Source organism: Oncorhynchus mykiss, chromosome 12, assembly GCF_057628025.1.
Source record: "Oncorhynchus mykiss isolate SJ-2025 chromosome 12, ASM5762802v1, whole genome shotgun sequence".
NCBI classification, from domain to species: Eukaryota; Metazoa; Chordata; class Actinopteri; order Salmoniformes; family Salmonidae; genus Oncorhynchus; species Oncorhynchus mykiss.
In genome coordinates, this window is record NC_143033.1 from 45,424,644 (window position 1) to 45,444,939 (window position 20,296).

A 20,296-nucleotide genomic window follows, 5' to 3' on the forward strand; every position below is an offset into this window, starting at 1 on the left:
GTGTCCTGCATTGCATATAATCGATGCAACGCTGGGGGATGATTTAACAAAAGTGCATTTGCGAAAAAAGCACACTCGTTGCTCGACTGTATCTAACCATAAACACCAATGCCTTTCTTAAAATCAATACACAGAAGTATATATTTTTAAACCTGCATATTTAGCTAAAAGAAATCCAGGTTAGCAGGCAATATTAACCAGGTGAAATTGTGTCACTTCTCTTGCTTTCATTGCACGCAGAGTCAGGGTATATGCAACAGTTTGGGCAGCCTGGCTCATTGCGAACTAATTTGTCAGAATTGTACGTAATTATGACATGACATTGAAGGATGTACAATGTAACAAGAAGATTTAGACTTAGGGATGCCACCCGTTAGATAAAATACGGAACGGTCCCGTATTTCACTGAAATAATAATGTTTTCGAAATGATAGTTTCTGGATTTTACCATATTAATGACCAAAGGCTCCTATTTCTGTGTGTTATGTTATAATTAAGTCTATGATTTGATAGAGCAGTCTGACTGAGCGATGGTAGGCAGCAGCAGGCTCGTAAGCATTCATTCAAACAGCACTTTCGTGCGTTTTGCCAGCAGCTCTTCGCAAGCACAGCGCTGTTTATGACCTCAAGCCTATCAGCTTAATGGCTGGTGTAACCGATGTGAAATGGCTAGCTAGTTAGCGGGGTGTACGCTAATAGCGTTTCAAACGTCACTCGCTCTGAGACTTGGAGTAGTTATTCCCCTTGCTCTGCGAGGGCCGTGGCTTTTGAGGAGCGATGGGTAACGCTGCTTCGAGTGTGGCTGTTGTCGATGTGTTCCTGGTTCGAGCCCAGGTACGGGCGAGGAGAGGGACGGAAGCTATACTGTTACACTGGCAATACTAAAGTGCCTATAAGAACATCCAATAGTCAAAGGTTAATGAAATACAAATGGTATAGAGAGAAATAGTCTCATAAATACTATATTAACTACAACCGAAAACCTCTTACCTTGGCATATTGAAGTCTCATGTTAAAAGGAACCACCAACTTTCATATGTTCTCATGTTCTGAGCAAGGAACTCAAACGTTAGCTCTTTTACATGGCACATATTGCACTTTTACTTCTCCAACAATTTGTTTTTGCATTATTTAAACCAAATTGAACATGGTTCATGATTTATTTATTTATTTGAGGCTAAATAGATTTTTATTGATGTATTATATTAAGTTAAAGTAAGTGTTCATTCAGTATTGTTGTAATTGTCATTATTACAAATATTTAAAAATCGGCCGATTTTAATTGGTATCGGCTTTTTCTGGTCCTCCAATCGGTATTGGCGTTGAAAAATCATAATCGGTCGACCTCTAATACACAGTATTATAAACAGGGTGGTTTGAGCCCTGAATACTGATTGGCTGACAGATGTGGTAAATCAGACCATATACCATGGGTAAACATTTATTTTTACTGCTCTAATTACGTTGGTAACCAGTTTATAATAGCAGTAAGGCACGTTGGGTGTTTGTGGTATATGGCCAATATACCACGGCTAAGGACTGTATCCAGGCACTCTGCATTGCGTCGTGCTTAACAGCCCTTAGTCATGGTATATTGGCCATATACCACACCTCCTCGGGTCTTATTGCTTAAATACATTCTGGTGGCATGGCTTTCAAGTGTCATGGATCATTAAATTCAATTATATTGCTTTGTTTGGTTTCCTTCCACCCACAGTTTTTTTGCATTTGCGCATCTGTCATACTGCTATATGTGTGCTCTGTGCTTCTACTTTAGAGGTGACCTACCTTGGCTTCTTCTGTTCAATTATCATGACCTATCTCCCTCACTCTTTCTCCACCTCTCTCTTTACCCCTTCTGTCTCCCCCCTCTCTCTCCTTCCCCCCTCAATGTCTCTTTCTCCTTCCATCTCTCTGCTTATGCTACAGTCATACCCTCTCACTGCTACCTCTCTCCCAGTTTCTCTGCTTCTGTTATAATCATGGTTCTTTTGTTCATTTTCACAGATTTGCATTGCCATTTCCTCCTCCGCTCCTACACTAGCATTGCCCCGAGAATGGCCGGCGGGCACCCCACCGACCAATTCAGTTTCTTGTACCAACCAGAAAGTGCTCAGAACCTGAAGAGGTCAGTGTAGAACAACTTCGATGCTTTAACCCCCCCATCCTCCCCTACCAATGTGATGAAATGGCCCAGAGTCTGTTCAGGAACGGAAATACGTTAGAGCGTTGAGCTAGAAATAGATTGTGTAGAATAGGGAATCGTGCTGGCTCTATCCGTTACACTTCTATCTGCAACGTTCTGAAAATTTTAACCTCACTGAATAGGCTACAGGTGTGAGGTTAAGGTTCACGAACTTTGACCTTGCTGACCTCCAAACATGTCACCAAATGAATATCTGAAAGTGATGAAAACAAAATTAGCAAAATGGATGACCACATCGTAAGTCCTTACAGTATGTATATATTACAGTATAACATGCTGACCAGACAGCGCGTGTGCAAGTTGATTTTGTCCACCCACACCAGGCGCGATCAGGACAAGCAGGTTGAAATATCAAAACAAACAACAAACTAATTATATTAATTTGGGGACAGGTCGAAATGCATTAAATATTTATGGCAATTTAGCTTGCTAGCTTGCTGTTAATTTGTCCTGGGATATATTGCTGTTAATTTGTCCTGGGATATAAACAATGGGTTGTTATTTCACCTGAAACGCACAAGGTCCTCTACTCCGACAATTAATCCACCGATAAAATGGTCAACTGAGTTCGTTTTTAGTCATCTCTCCTCCTTCAGGCTTCTTCTTCTTTGGACTTTATATGGCGGTTCGCAACCAACTTTAAGGTGCATTACCACAACCGACTGGAGTGTGGACCTCAGTTCATCTTTCAATGACCCATGTGGGTATATGCTCCTAAAAATCATTGAGGAGATGGTACATGGTTATATGCTCCAAAAAACCAATGAAGAGATGGGAGAGGCAGGACTTTCAGCGTGTCGAGCATCACAAATAGAACCAAGTTGTATTTTAGCGCCTAGCTACGCAGATGCTCGCGAGCAGTATGGGTGCAATGATTTAATGACATGTATGTGTACATTTATTTTGCAATGCTAGCGCATGTGACGCGTCCGGGTCTGGTCAGCATGTAATGGTGTTATATAATTTCACCTTTTTTTTCTCTCTCTTCTGCAGTATATGCAAAAATGAGTTGGTACCGAATTAACTGAATATATTGTAATTTTATTTCTGCATTTACTCGGTCACAAGCTTGGGTGGATGATGGATGTCCTGACATGTTCGCTACTTGTTTTTCTGTGTTTGAGATTTTTTGCCTATGACATTATTTTATTTCCCAACCTTTATGTACAGTACCAGTCACAAGTTGACACACCTACTCATTCAAGGGTTTTTCTTTATTTTCACTATTTTCTACATTGCAGAATAATAGTGAAGACATCAACACTATGAATTAACACATATGGAATCATGTAGTAACCAAAAGTGTTTAAACAAATCTAAATATATTTTAGATTCTTCAAATTAGCCACGCTTTGCCTTGACAGCTTTGCACACTCTTGGTATTCTCTCAACCAGCTTCAACTGGAATGCTTTTCCAACAGTCTTTAAGGACTTCCCACATATGCTGAGCACTTGTTGGCTGCATTTCCTTCGCTCTGCGGTCCAACTCATCCCAGACCATCTCTATTGAGTGGAGGTCGCGTGATTGTGGAGGCCAGGCCATCTGATGCAGCACTCCTTCACCCTCCTTCTTGGTCAAATAGACCTTACACAGCCTGGTGTGTTGGGTCATTGTCCTGTTGAAAACAAATGATAGTCCCACTTAGCGTAAACCAGATGGGATGGCGTATCGCTGCAGAATGCTGTGGTAGCCATGCTGGTTAAGTGTGCCTTGAATTCTAAATAAATCACTGGCAGTGCCACCAGCAAAGTACCCGCACAATCTCACACTACCTCCTCCCTGCTTCACGGTGGGAACCACACATGTGGAGATCATCCGTTCACCTACTCTGTGTCTCACAAAGACACAGCGGTTGGAACCAAAAATCTAAAATTTGGACTCGTCAGACCAGACCAAAGGACAGATTTCCAATAATCTAATGTCCATTGCTTGTGTTTCTTGGCCCAAACAAGTCTCTTCTTCTTATTGTCCTTTAGGAGTAGTTTCTTTGCAGCAATTTGACCACGAAGGCCTGATTCACGCAGTCTCCTCTGAACAGTTGATGTTGAGATGTGTCTGTTACTTGAACTCTGAAGCATTTATTTGGGCTGCAATCTGCGGTGTAGTTAACTCTAATGAACGTATCCTCTGCAGCAGAGGTAACTCTGGGTCTTCCTTTCCTGTGGCAGTCCTCATGAGAGTTTTTGCATCTGCACTTGAAGACATTTTCAAAGTTCTTGAATTGACTGACCTTCATTACTTTAAGACATGATGGACTGTCATTCCTCTTTGCTTATTTTAGGTGTTCTTGCCATAATATGGACTTCTTTTACCAAATAGGGCTATGTTCTGTATACCAACCCTACCTTTTCACAACACAACTGATTGGCTAAAACGCATTAAGAAGGAAAGAAATTGCACAAATACACTTTTAACAAGGCACACCTGTTAATTGAAATGCATTCCAGGTGACTCCCTCATGAAGCTGGTTGAGAGAATGCCAAGAATGTGCAACGCTGTCATCAAGACAAAGGATGGCTACTTGAATAATTTGTTTAACACTTTTTTGGTAACTACATTATTCCATATGTGTTATTTCATAGTTTTGATGACTACACTATTCTACAATGTAAAAATAAAGTAAAACCCTGGAATGACTTTTGACCGATACTGTATATATATATATATATATATATATATATATATATATATATATACACACACACAAACATTTTGCTTTCGACCCATTGGTCAATATATGCATTTTTGACCGGACACCCTACATACATGTGTTTTGCGTGAATATATGATCCTTCCTCTATCTCTCTAACTGATACTCAGGGACAGAGTATAGGCCTTGTTATACAGTGAAGTATAATCCTATACATGGACAAAACATACATGAGTTATGTATGAAAAAAACATAAGGGATTTCAAGCGTCTCCGTGCTATTTTGTGTGTGTATATTTGGACAGCCAATCGCTGGCACTCTGCTGTCATATGAATCCTCTGAGCCCACAGTCTTGATGCTTTTTGTGTGTAGCAGAGCAGCCTGTTTTTCTCAGCAAGAACCCACCAGTTTATTTAGGGAAGGCTGAGGTAGATGCCAGCCTTACTGCAGTGAGTGGGTAGCAGCTTGGAAGCCCTGCAGTGCTGTACCTGGGAATCATTGTATGTTTCAAGCTAGGTAATATATGTACATTATATAATATGCATGATTTATATGTGTAGTACACTGTATATGTGCAACATATAACAAATATATTTGTAGAATATGGCAAATATATTTGTGAAATATGGTCAACGTATGTTTAGTATATGGCCAATGTAGTATACAGTCAGGTCCAAAATGATTTGCAACCTTGATAAAGATGAACAAATAAGACTGTATGAAATAAATTATACAAATTCTGAGCTACAGTGCATTAGGAAAATATTCAGACCTCTTGACTTTTTCAACATTTTGTTACCTTAGTCTTATTCTAAATTTGATTAAATTGTTTTTTTTCTCTCATCAATCTACACACAGTACCCCATAATGACAAACCAAAACCAGGTTTTTAGACATTTTTGCAAATTTATATACATTTTTTAAACTGAAATATAACATTTACATAAGTATTCAGACCCTTTACTCAGTACTTTGTTGAAGCACCTTTTGCAGCGATTACAGCCTTGAGTTTTCTTGGGTATGATGCTACAAACACCTGTATTTGCGGAGTTTCTCTGCAGATCCTCTCAAGCTCTAAGGTTGGAAGGGGAGCGTCGCTGCACAGCTATTTTCAAGTCTCTCCAGAAATGTTCAATCGGGTTCAAGTCCGGGCTCTGTCTGGGCCACTCAAGGACATTCAGAGACTCCCGAATCCACTCCTGCATTGTCTTGGCTGTGTGCTTAGGGTTGTTGTTCTGTTGGAAGGTGAACCTTCGCCTCAGTCTGATTTCCTGAGTGCTCTGGAGCAGGTTTTCATCAAGGATCTCTCTGTACTTTGCTCTGTTCATCTTTCCCTCAATCCTGACTAGTCTCCCCGTCCCTGCCGCTGAAAACATCCTCACAGCATGATGCTGCCACCCCCATGCTTCACCGTAGGGATAGTGCCAGGTTTCCTCTAGACGTGACGCTTGGTATTCAGGCATTTTGTTTCTCATGGTCTGAGAGTCTTTAGGTGCCTTTTGGCATACTGCAAGCAGGCTTTCATGCTCCTTTTACTGAGGAGTGGCTTCCGTCTGGCCACTCTACCATAAATGCCTGACTAGTGGAAGGCTGCAGAGATGGTTGTCCTTCTGGAAAGTTTCCCCATTTCCACAGAGGAACTCTGGAGCTCTGTGAGAGTGACCATAGGTTTCTCCCCCGATTGCTCAGTTTTGCCGGGCGGCCAGCTCTAGGAAGAGTCTTGGTGGTTCCAAACTTATTCCATTTAAGAATGATGGAGGTCACTGTGTTCTTGGGGACCGTCATTGCTGCAGACATTTTTTGGTACCTTAGCCCTAACCCTAACCCTAACCCTCATTTTAGAATAAGGCTGTAATGTAACAAAATGTGGAAAAAGTCAAGGAGTCTGAATACTTTCTGAGTTCCCTGTATATTGCATTAACTTGGTAGGTTGCATGTATCTTTCTTTCAATGTCAAACCCACCACTGATGTGCGTGGCTAAAGATCTCTATTTACAGTCATGGCCAAATGTTTTGAGAATGACATAAATATTAATTTTCACAAAGTCTGCTGCCTCAGTTTGTATGATGGCAATTTTCATATACTCCAGAATATTATGAAGAGCGATCAGATTAATTTCAAAGTCCCTCTTTGCCATGCAAATGAACTGAATCCCCCCAAAATCATTTCCACTGCATTTCAGCCCTGCCACAAATGGACCAGCGGACATGTCAGTGATTCTCTTGTTAACACAGGTGCGAGTGTTGACGAGGACAAGGCTGGAGATTACTCTGTCATGCTGATTGAGTTCGAATAACAAGACTGGAAGCTTCAAAAGGAGGGTGGTGCTTGGAATCATTGTTCTTCCTCTGTCAATCATGGTTACCTGCAAGGAAACATGTGCCGTCATCATTAATTGCACAAAAAGGGCTTCACAGGCAAGTAAGATTGCTGCCAGTAAGATTGCACCTAAATCAATCATTTATCGGAGCATCAAGAACTTCGAGTTGTTGTGAAGAAGGCTTCAGGGTACCCAAGAAAGTCCAGCAAGCGCCAAGACCATTTCCTAAAGTTGATTCAGCTGCGGGATTGGGGCACCACCAATACAGAGCTTGCACTCACACCTGCCTGTTGCCATTCCTGAGCATCTGCACGCACAGTGAGATAAAGACTTTGAGCATGGCCTGGTGTCAAGAAGGGCAGCAAAGAAGCCACTTCTCTCCAAGAAAAACATCAGGGACAGACTGATATTCTGCAAAGGGTACAGGGATTGGACTGCTGAGGACTGGGGTAGTCATTTTCTCTGATGAATCCCCTTTCAGATTGTTTGGGGCATCCGGAGAAAAGTTTGTCCGGAGAAGACCATGTGAGCGCTACGATCAGTCCTGTGTCGTGTCATGCCAACAGTAAAGCATCCTGAGACCATTCATGTGTGGGGTTGATTCTCAGCCAAGGGAGTGGGCTCACTCACAATTTTGCCTAAGAACACAGCCATGAATTAAGAATGGTACCAACACATCCTCCAAGAGCAACTTCTCCCAACCATCCAGGAACAGTTTGGTGACGAACAATGCCTTTTCCAGCATGATGGCGCACCTTGCCATAAGGCAAAAGTGATAACTAAGTGGCTCGGGGAACAAAACATTGATATTTTGAGTCCATGGCCAGGAAACTCCCCAGACCTTAATCCCATTGAGAACTTGTGGTCAATCCTCATGAGGCGGGTGGACAAACAAAAATCCACAAATTCTGACAAACTCCAAGCATTGACTATGCAAGAATGGGCTGCCATCAGTGTGTGGCCCAGAAGTTAATTGACAGCATGCCAGGGCGGATTGCAGAGGTCTTGAAAAAGGAAGGGTCAACACTGCAAATATTGACTCTTTGCATCAACTTCATGTAATTGTCAATAAAAGCCTTTGACACTTATGAAATGCTTGTAATTATACTTCAGTATTCCATAGTAACATCTGGCAAAAATATCTAAATACACTGAAGCAGCCAACGTTGTGACACAAACATTAATTTCCATTCTCAACACTTTTGGCCAGGCTGTACATGTCATCCAACAAATGTAAATGCCTGGAATCTGCTAAACGGCATTGGCACTTCGATTGGAACCGGTTCTATGGTCAGGTGACATGAAAATAGAGCTCTTTGGCCATGCACATCAGTGGTTGGTTTTGTGTCGAAAGAAAGATGCATATGCAGAAAAGAACCCCATAAAAATGTATTTGGTCATGGATCTTTGGTGTTCTGGTGCTATTTTGCTTCTACTGGTCCTGGGGTCATTCTTAATGTCAACTATTGAAATTTGAATAGGGCAGTCCATTGGCGCAGAGGAAGGATTTCAAGGATCTGGAAAGATTCTGTATGAAGGAATAGTCTAAGATCACTATGTGTGTCCAAGCTCATAAAACATTTGAGAAAAAGGCTCAGTGTCTTGCGAAAATCTCTGAACAATTTTATTTAGTACAAAATATTTCCAATTTTTTTTGAGCATACAGTAAAGGTCAGTATTTGTAATATATACAGTTGAAGTTGGAAGTTTACATACACTTAGGTTGGAGTCATTAAAAGTCATTTTTCAACCACTCCACAAATTTCTTGTCCTAACTGACTGATAGTTTTGGCATCTACTTTGGGCATGACACAAGTAATTTTTCCAGCAATTGTTTACAGACAGATTATTTCACATATAATTCACTGTATCAGAATTCCAGTGGGTCAGAAGTTTACATACACGTTGACACCATGGGACCACTCAGCCGTCATACCGCTCAGGAAGGAGACGTGTTCTGTCTCCTAGAGATGAACGTACTTTGGTGCGAAGTGCAAATCAATCTCAGAACTACAGCAAAGGACCTTGTTAAGATCCTGGAGGAAACCGGTACAGAAGTATCTATATCCACAGTAAAACAAGTCCTATATCAACATAACCTGATAGACCGCTCAGCAAGGAAGAAGCCACTGCTCCAAAACCACCATAGAAAATCCAGACTACGGTTTGCAACTGTACATGGGGGAAAATATTGTACTTTTTTGGAGAAATGTCTGATGAAACAAAAATAGAACTGTTTGGCCATAATGACCATCTTTATGTTTGGAGGAGAAGGGGGAGGCTTGCAAGCCGAAGAACACCAACCCAACCGTGAAGCACGTGGGTGGCCGCATCATGTTGTGGGGGTGGTATGCTGCTGGAGAGATTGGTGCACTTCACAAAATAGATGGCATCATGAGGGAGGAAAATTATGTGGATATATTGAAGTAACATCCCAAGACATCGGTCAGGAAGTTAAAGCTTTGTCGCAAATGGGTCTTCCAAATGGACAATGAATCCCTAGCATAGTTCCAAAGTTGTGGCAAAATGGCTTATGGACAACAAAGTCAAGGTATTGGATTGGCCATCACAAAGCCCTGACTTCAATCCTATTGAAAATTGTGGATGGCTACCCGAAACGTTTGACCCAAGTTGAACAATTTAAAGTTAATTTTACCAAATACTATTTGAGTGTATGTAAACTTCTGACCCACTGGGAATGTGATGAAAGAAATATAAGCTGAAACAAATCGTTCTCTCTACTAATATTCTGACATTTCACGTTCTTAAAATAAAGTGGTGATCCTAACTGACCAAAGACAGGGAATTTTTACTAGGATTAAATGTCAGGAAATGTGAAACTGAGTTTAAATGTATTTGGCTAAGGTGTATGTAAATTTCCGACTTCAACTGTATTGTACATTCTTTGTTCATCTTTATCAAGGGTGCCAATATTTTGGGACCTGAGTGTATATGTCTGGTTTATCACCTCTCTGTTTGTCTGCTGTCCTGGACTTTCCCTAACCAGTTGTAAATATTCTCTCTTTCATATACCCCTCCTTCAGTTCATCAACCTTTTCTTCTCACCTTGTCCATGCATCAATCCAGCATCCCATCCCATCTCATCTCATCTCTCCTTATCTCATCTGTCTGTCACCTCTCTTCCTCCACCTTTCCAGCTCCACTGTCTGGCCATCATGTGATCATGTCTTTTTATTCTGTTTGTCAGTCATCTTTTTGTATTTCACTCTATTTTTTTATATCGTTTATCTTATTGATTTGTTTATTACTCTTAAACTCCCCCAGCGCATGCGTACACACACACACATACACAACCCATCCATCTCTTCACTCCTCTATCTGTCCATTCCTTTTGCTCTATCTCTCTGTCTCTGCAGCGGTTTCTTGGTTATTACATTTTTCTCAATTGCATAAAAGCATTTTTTGGAACTGAGGTCCAAAGTATCAACAGTAGAACAACAATGATCAAAATGCATTAATACATTTGCCCAAATTCTTGCCTTTGTATCTGGAATGCATATCTTCACACCCCTTTGCAAAACTATTAATTTAATTGGCATCAGGGAAATACTCTCCATCACGGTTGACAACTCCACAGTGCAATGAACCTTGACGTGACGTCGGGCAACAGCCTGCCATTCTCTGCTAAACAAACATCAGAGCAGTGACTCGCTCCTGCAGGTTCATGCTCTACAACATCCGTAGAGTACAACCCTACCTCACACAGGAAGCGGCGCAGGTCTTAATCCAGACACTTTACATCTCCAGTCTGGCCTACTGCAACTGGCTGTTGGCTTGGCACCTTGCTTGTGCCATCAAACCCCTGAAACGTATCCTGAACGCCGCAGCCCGCCTGGTGTTCAGCCTTCCCATGTTCTCCCATGTCACCTTGTTCCTCCGCACACTCCACTGGCCTCCAGTCGAAGCTCACGTCCACTATAAGACCATGGTACTTGCCTACGAATCAGCAAGAGGAACTACCCCTCTACCTTCAGGCAATGCTCAAACTCTACACTCCAAACCCGAGTACTCCGTTATGCCACATCAGGTCTCTTGGCCCTCCCATCCCTATGGGAGAGCAGCTCCCTCTCAGCCCAGTCAAAGCTCTTCTCTGTCCTGGCACCCCAATGGTGGAAACAGCTTCCCCCTCAAGCTAGGACCGCAGAGTCCCTGCCCATCTTCCCAAAAACATCTGAAACCCTACCCTTTAAAGAGGATCTGAAATAATCCCACAGCAGTGGTGTGACTGTCCCAGGTAAGATTGTGGAACTTAAATTCAAAGTTAATTAGTTAAAACATGAATACAATTCCCTTCACCCACTCTTGTTATTATGACACGCAAGCATTTTCAAGAAACAGTAGTCCCCAAATCTATTCAATATACAGTGCCTTGCGAAAGTATTCGGCCCCCTTGAACTTTGCGACCTTTTGCCACATTTCAGGCTTCAAACATAAAGATATAAAACTGTATTTTTTTTGTGAAGAATCAACAACAAGTGGGACACAATCATGAAGTGGAACGACATTTATTGGATATTTCAAACTTTTTTAACAAATCAAAAACTGAAAAATTGGGCGTGCAAAATTATTCAGCCCCCTTAAGTTAATACTTTGTAGCGCCACCTTTTGCTGCGATTACAGCTGTAAGTCGCTTGGGGTATGTCTCTATCAGTTTTGCACAACGAGAGACTGAAATTTTTTCCCATTCCTCCTTGCAAAACAGCTCGAGCTCAGTGAGGTTGGATGGAGAGCATTTGTGAACAGCAGTTTTCAGTTCTTTCCACAGATTCTCGATTGGATTCAGGTCTGGACTTTGACTTGGCCATTCTAACACCTGGATATGTTTATTTTTGAACCATTCCATTGTAGATTTTGCTTAATGTTTTGGATCATTGTCTTGTTGGAAGACAAATCTCCGTCCCAGTCTCAGGTCTTTAGCAGACTCCATCAGGTTTTCTTCCAGAATGGTCCTGTATTTGGCTCCATCCATCTTCCCATCAATTTTAACCATCTTCCCTGCTGAAGAAAAGCAGGCCCAAACCATGATGCTGCCACCACCATGTTTGACAGTGTTCAGGGTGATGAGCTGTGTTGCTTTTACGCCAAACATAACGTTTTGCATTGTTGCCAAAAAGTTCAATTTTGGTTTCATCTGACCAGAGCACCTTCTTCCACATGTTTGGTGTGTCTCCCAGGTGGCTTGTGGCAAACTTTAAACAACACTTTTTATGGATATCTTTAAGAAATGGCTTTCTTCTTGCCACTCTTCCGTAAAGGCCAGATTTGTGCAATATACGACTGATTGTTGTCCTATGGACAGAGTTTTAACCTTAAACTCTGACTGCCTTTTGTGTATTGTCCATCGGTGTGACATAATGTCCTATGGGGTGACACCAATAAATAGTGTTGCCTTGAACAAAACACAAAAAATAATGTTAAGCATGAGGCAGGTGACATCATCATAATACACAAGTAAACAAATAGCTTTTTATCTAGTTTTTTGTCAAATTACTTGATCTTCATTATACAACTGAAATTCCAGAATATAATTACTGATTTAAAAACAGAAGTAGCTAATGAGTAAAAATAATTTTGTCTATTTGAGAATCATTAAACCTTTTTATATTAGCATTAATTGTCACACCAAAGGACAAAATCAAGGCTTAAAAGCCTGAAATGGTTCATTTAAATTATATATTTTTTTATTAATTGAAGATGGCCACAACATTATGTTTAGACAGTTTATTGCAACTGTGTATAAAAAAACTTTAATTATGGAATACATTTTTTTTTTAAAACTTTTGTTTTGGCTATATGGCAACTACCCAAATACTAGTGGACAGAATTCTAAATGACTCTATTCATGTACAATATAGGGAACGATCTAGGCAATGGGGGACTGACTTTTTTTCTTTTTTGCATTTTTTTTATCAGGAAAAAATATTTGTGTATGACATTTTTTGTGACATATACAAAAAAGGAGAGAGCGCCCATAATATTGCACTTCTTGATAATTGTGTTTCCAATTTTGATCGTGATTATTTAGTGACTGCAAAGAAAATCTCTTGATTTAAATGGGATTTTTTATACAAAGACTTGCTTTCTGTTTTGTTGGCGGCTTGACTCAATGTGTTTGTATGTATGGTTGTAATCTCAGACACTCAGAACTAAAATCTTGTGTATTTGTGTCAGATGCTCGATTAAGTTCTGGACAGATGTTAGAAACGGGGACTACCTGAACTATTCCAATAAGAAACGCTTGTTTTCATTTTACATTTCTAAATGTTTTGCTACGGTGTTCACTAATGAATACAACCATGCTGTGAGTGGAAGGGTGACAGGGTCCATGTGAAAGGTCACATGAATCCCTTGAGGAAGGCATTTTCTCTCACACGTCAAGTGTGCACACATATTATCGTGTTTTTTTTTATCTGACTTAATATTATTGCATTGTTGAGGAAAAGCCTGTAAGTAAGCATTTCATTGTACTGTTGACAACTTTGATTCAATTCCACACACACACACTAGGAGAGATCTCTCTAATGTGTGGGAGGTCCTTTTGTTCCTGGTATACCCTCTAGACTGGGGATAGGCTCTTGGCTGGTTGGGTTACAAACAGGACATTTTATACATTTTTGTCAATAACCAGACACTCTTATCCAGAGTGACTTACAGGAGCAATTAGGGTTAAGTGCCTTGCTCAAGGGTACATCGACAGATTTTTCACTTAGTCAGCTCGGGGACTCAAACCAGAGACCTTCCTTTCAATTACTTGCCCAATGGTCTTAGTCTAGCGGTTAACTGCCTCCTAGAACGAAGAGAGAAGTGTGTGTGTGTCAAATCAAATGTTTTTTGTCACATACACATGGTTAGCAGATGTTAATGCGAGTATAGCGAAATGTGGGTGCTTCTAGTTTTGACAGTGCAGTAATATCTAATTCACAACAACTACCTTATACACACAATTGTAAATGGATGGAATAAGAATATGTACATATAAATATATGGATGAGTGATGGCCGTGCAGCACAGGCAAGATGCAATGATTACCGTATATCCTGTCTAGGACTTGAACCCCATTCCGCTAGCGCCAAATACAAATCAACAGAAATCTCATGAATCAAATTTCTCAAACATACAAGTATTAGGTACCATTTTAAAGATAAAATTCTCGTTAATCCAGCCACAGTGTCTGATTTAAAAAAATGCTTTACAGCGAAAGCTCCACAAACGATTGTTAGGTCACCACCAAAACCCAGCCATTTTTCCAGCCAAAGAGAGGAGTCACAAAAAGCACAAATAGACATAAAATGAATCACTAACCTTTGATGATCTTCATCAGATGACACTCATAGGACTTCATGTTACACAATACAAAGTAAAGTTCATATTTATATCCAAAAATCTTATTTTACATTGGCGTGTTAGGTTCAGTAGTTCCAAAACATTCAGTGATATTGCAGAGAGCCACATGAATTCACAGAAATACTCATTATAAATGTTGATGACACTTGAAAATTCAAGTGTTATGCATGGAACTTTAGATACACTTCTCCTTAATGCAACCGCTGTGTCAGATTTTAAAAAAACTTTACGGGAAAAGCATAATCTGAGAACGGCGCTCAGAGCCCAAACCAGCCAGAGAAATTTCCGCCATGTTGGGTAGTCAACATTATTCATAAATAGCATTATAAATATTCACTTACAGTGCCTTGCGAAAGTATTCGGCCCCCTTGAACTTTGCGACTTTTTGCCACATTTCAGGCTTCAAACATAAAGATATAAAACTGTATTTTTTTGTGAAGAATCAACAACAAGTGGGACACAATCATGAAGTGGAACGACATTTATTGGATATTTCAAACTTTTTTATCAAATCAAAAACTGAACAATTGGGCGTGCAAAATTATTCAGCCCCTTTACTTTCAGTGCAGCAAACTCTCTCCAGAAGTTCAGTGAGGATCTCTGAATGATCCAATGTTGACCTAAATGACTAATGATGATAAATACAATCCACCTGCGTGTAATCAAGTCTCCGTATAAATGCACCTGCACTGTGATAGTCTCAGAGGTCCGTTAAAAGCGCAGAGAGCATTATGAAGAACAAGGAACACACCAGGCAGGTCCGAGATACTGTTGTGAAGAAGTTTAAAGCCGGATTTGGATACAAAAAGATTTCCCAAGCTTTAAACATCCCAAGGAGCACTGTGCAAGCGATAATATTGAAATGGAAGGAGTATCAGACCACTGCAAATCTACCAAGACCTGGCCGTCCCTCTAAACTTTCAGCTCATACAAGGAGAAGACTGATCAGAGATGCAGCCAAGAGGCCCATGATCACTCTGGATGAACTGCAGAGATCTACAGCTGAGGTGGGAGACTCTGTCCATAGGACAACAATCAGTCGTATATTGCACAAATCTGGCCTTTATGGAAGAGTGGCAAGAAGAAAGCCATTTCTTAAAGATATCCATAAAAAGTGTCGTTTAAAGTTTGCCACAAGCCACCTGGGAGACACACCAAACATGTGGAAGAAGGTGCTCTGGTCAGATGAAACCAAAATTGAACTTTTTGGCAACAATGCAAAACGTTATGTTTGGCGTAAAAGCAACACAGCTGAACACACCATCCCCACTGTCAAACATGGTGGTGGCAGCATCATGGTTTGGGCCTGCTTTTCTTCAGCAGGGACAGGGAAGATGGTTAAAATTGATGGGAAGATGGATGGAGCCAAATACAGGACCATTCTGGAAGAAAACCTGATGGAGTCTGCAAAAGACCTGAGACTGGGACGGAGATTTGTCTTCCAACAAGACAATGATCCAAAACATAAAGCAAAATCTACAATGGAATGGTTCAAAAATAAACATATCCAGGTGTTAGAATGGCCAAGTCAAAGTCCAGACCTGAATCCAATCGAGAATCTGTGGAAAGAACTGAAAACTGCTGTTCACAAATGCTCTCCATCCAACCTCACTGAGCTCGAGCTGTTTTGCAAGGAGGAATGGGAAAAAATGTCAGTCTCTCGATGTGCAAAACTGATAGAGACATACCCCAAGCGACTTACAGCTGTAATCGCAGCAAAAGGTGGCGCTACAAAGTATTAACTTAAGGGGGCTGAATAATTTTGCACGCCCAATTTTTCAGTTTTTGATTTGTTAAAAAAGTTTGAAATATCCAATAAATGTCGTTCCACTTCATGATTGTGTCCCACTTGTTGTTGATTCTTCACAAAAAAATACAGTTTTATATCTTTATGTTTGTAGCCTGAAATGTGGCAAAAGGTCGCAAAGTTCAAGGGGGCCGAATACTTTCGCAAGGCACTGTACCTTTTGATCTTCATCAGATTGCACTCCCAGGAATCGCAGTTCCACAATAAATGCCTGTTTTGTTCGATAATGTCCATTTATGTCCAATAACTTCTTTTGTTAGGGCGCTTGGTAACCAAATCCAAAAGCGTGATCTGATCCAGTCGGACGAAAAGTTGAAAAAGTTATATTACAGGTCGAAGAAACTTGTCAAACTAAGTATAGAATCAATCTTTAGGATGTTATCATAAAAGTTCATTAATGTTCCAACCGGAGAATTCCATTGTCTGTAGAAAAGCCATGTAACGCAGGTTGCTCTCATGTGGTTGACATCTAGTGGAAGCCTTAGGAAGTGCAAAATAACCCATATCCCACTGTATTCGATAGGGGTGAGTTCAAAAACTACAAACCTCAGATTTCCCACTTCCTGTTTGGATTTTTTCACAGATCTTTGCCTGCCATATGAGTTCTGTTATACTCACAGACATCATTCAAATAGTTTTAGAAACTTCAGTGTTTTCTATCCAATACTACTAATAATATGCATATATTAGCATCTGAGACTGAGTAGGAGTTCACTCTGGGCACGCTATTCATCCAAAAGTGAAAATGCTGCCCCCTATCCCAAAGATGATATACATATGAGATGAGTAATGTAGGATATGTAAACATTATTAAAGTGACATTATACCTTTTTATTAAACCCATTTATTAAAGTGGCCTTGCCTTCTAAACTCATTTATTAAACTGACCTTGCCTTCTGGATGATAGCAGGGTGAACAGGCATTGGCTCGGGTGGTTGTTGTCCTTGATGATCTTTTTGTCTTCCTGTGTAATTGGGTGTTGTCGGTGTTGTCGGTGTCCTGTAGGGCAGGTAGTTTGCCCCCCGGTGATGCGTTGTGCAGACCGCACCACCCTCTGGAAAGCCTTGCGGTTGAGGGAGGTGCAGTTGCCGTACCAGGCAGTGATACAGCCCGACAGGATGCTCTCGATTGTGCATCTGTAAAAGTTTGTGAGGGATTTAGGTGACAAGCCAAATTTCTTTAGCCTCCTGAGGTTGTGAGGTTGAAGAGGCGTTGTTGTGCCTTCTTCACCATGCTGTCTGTGTGGGTGGACCATTTCAGTTTGTCCGTGATGTGTATGCCGAGGAACTTAACTTTCCAACTTCTCCACTACTGTCCCGTCGATGTGGATAGGGGGGTGCTCCCTCTGCTGTTTCCTGAAGTCCATGATCATCTCCTTTGTTGATGTTGAGCGAGTTTTTTTCCTGACATTACACACCTCCCTATAGGCTGTCTCGTCATTGTTGGTAATCAAGCCTGCAACTGTTGTCATCTGCAAACTTGTGTGTGTGAGAGAGAGAGAGAGAACGAGTACTCTCGCGAACCTTCTTTGAAATCTTGAACGAGCTAAATATGAATGGCTGTCGAGAGAGACAGAGAGTATGTGTGTGCGTGTGGTTCAGTTCTTGCATGCGTGTGAAAGAGATGGGTGGTGGAAACAGGTTGAGAAAGAGGTGGAGAAAAGTGTTGCAAACAAATGAGCTCAGGTTGAAGAATGTCCTAGTATGTCAGTCATGTTTGTGCTAGTGTCTTCTTATGTGACTGTTGAAGATGTTCAAAACAGTCAGAAATACCATAATACTCAATACAGAAATATTTGAATTTTACTCATTTTTATTTAGCAACAATTGTATTGTATGCTTTCGCATTTTCTACCTGATTTACTTTTATCCTGCGGAAATAAATTGCTGCCTTCTCACGAACATCGAAAAAAAACAACTTTCAAAATCAGACCTGCTACAATATTGTGAGTTTAACGGTAGTTTTTGTGGAGTACCTTTTAGTTTTTCAGATGTCAGATGTCTTTAAGCTGGCTATGGAACACTTCCAAGATGGAGACCTCTGAGCTTATGCATATTCTCAATGAATAATTATTGAATGCCATGACTTTCTTCTCACCATATGTTTGTATCTCGCTCTGTCTCTCGGTCTCTCTCTCTATCTGTTCTCCTTGCAGTAAGGGTAGACTATCTTCCAACATGAATCCTGTGTACAGTCCTGTCCAGCCCGGGACACCGTACGGCAACCCTAAGAACATAGCATACGCAGGTGAGTGCCAAATCAACATCAGCAATAACCGCATCAATGCCATACCAATACTGTGTGTGTATGCATGTGTGTAGGAGTGCGCATGCCCCTCCCACCTATTTCTTGTGTTTGAGGGGTGCAAAATCCACTTGTCACTTAAATCTCGCTGGATTGATTGCTTTCATTTTACACTTTCCCACTCTGGCTTGTGCCATTCTTTTTTAAAAAATTTTTTACCGTTAATGTAACGACAGCGGAAACGTTTGTAATGACCTCTCAAACACACCAGTAATAGCTGAAATGGGCTCAATGGAACACATTGGCTTTCCGTTCAATCTATAAAAACAATAATGCTTCGTCAGGGATTAAACTCACGTTCTAGACACAGTCGCTAATGAAAGTCTACATACCCTTTGCATAGTCTTCACATTTAGCTGCATCAAAATAGGAATACATTAGATTTCTTCCCTTCAGATCTACACATCCTACTCCACATTTTCAAAGTGAAAGACAAATTATAGAAAATCTTGCAAATAATAATAATAACAATAACAAAACAAATAGACCAGTATTGATTGCATGTCTCCAAGCACCTTTGAGAGCCATTACAGATGCTACCAATCTTGCACAACGCTTACAGTAACATATTCTCAGTAAATTTGTTTGGGGATCGTTGACGGACAACAATGTTCAAACCTTGTCTCTGATTTTCAAGCAGGATTTAAGTCGGGCTGAGACTGGACCATTAAGGAGCACGCAATACCTCTTGGAAAGCGTGTGTAATTGTCCCACTGAAAAATATAACTGTATCACGTGGTTAGGTTTTCAGCAGACTATGACTGGTTTTCTCCCCAACATTTTACCCGGGCTTAGCGCCTTTCATATTTTTGATCCTGACAAACTCCCCAGTCCCTTCCGGTGACAAGCATACCCATAACATAACATGGGCCACCACAATATTTGAAAATCAAAGATCCACCACCATATTTTACAGTAGGTATATGGTTATTTTCTGCTTATGCATTGTCATTTTGATGCCAAACCCACCACTGGTCTTTGATTTTCAAGTATTGTTGTGGCACATTTTGTTGCGTTACAGCCTGAATTTAAAATGGAATAAATTGAGATTTTTTTATCATTGGCCTACACACAATAGCCCATAATGTCAAAGTGGAATTATGTTTTTAAAAATGTTTACAAATGTATTACAAATGAATGCTGAACTGTCTTGAGTCAACCCCTATGTTATTGCATGCCTAAATAAGTTCAGGAGTAGAAATGTGCTTATCAAGTCACATAATAAGTTGCATGGACTCTGTGTGCAATAACAGTGTTTAACACGATTTTTGAATGACTATCCCATCTCTGTACCCCACACATGCAATTTTCTGTAAGGTCCCTCAGTCGAGCAGTGAATTTCAAACAGATTCAACCACAAAGACCAGGGAGTTTTTCCAATACCTTGCAAAGAAGGGCACCTATTGGCAGATGGGTACAAAGATACAGGCATCCTTCCTAACTCAGTTGCCTGAGAGGAAGGAAACCGCTCAGAGATTTTACCATTAGGCCAATGGTGACTTTAAAATAGTTGCAGAGTTTAATGGTTGTAATAGGATAACTGAGGATGGATCAACAAGATTGTGGTTACTCCACAATAATAACCTAATTGACAGAGTGAAAAGCGGGAAGCCTGTGCAGAATAAAAATATTCCAAAACATG

At 40.7% G+C, this 20,296-nt stretch overlaps 1 protein-coding gene across 4 annotated transcripts in view; it reads left to right on the forward strand.

The window, feature by feature from the left end:
* The window catches only part of LOC110537663 (protein FAM168A), a 63,829-nt gene that overhangs the window by 9,447 nt on the left and 34,086 nt on the right, over window positions 1-20,296 (forward strand). For 2 of the 4 annotated variants that reach the window (XM_021623874.3, XM_021623876.3), the window contains exons 2-3: window positions 2,008-2,128; window positions 18,506-18,597. In XM_021623874.3, coding sequence (XP_021479549.1) covers window positions 2,058-2,128; window positions 18,506-18,597 — 163 coding nt within the window. In that variant the 5' untranslated portion in view covers window positions 2,008-2,057. The remainder of the gene's footprint in view (window positions 1-2,007; window positions 2,129-18,505; window positions 18,598-20,296) is intronic. The other 2 variants (XM_021623875.3, XM_090192562.1) reach the window with 1 other exon arrangement.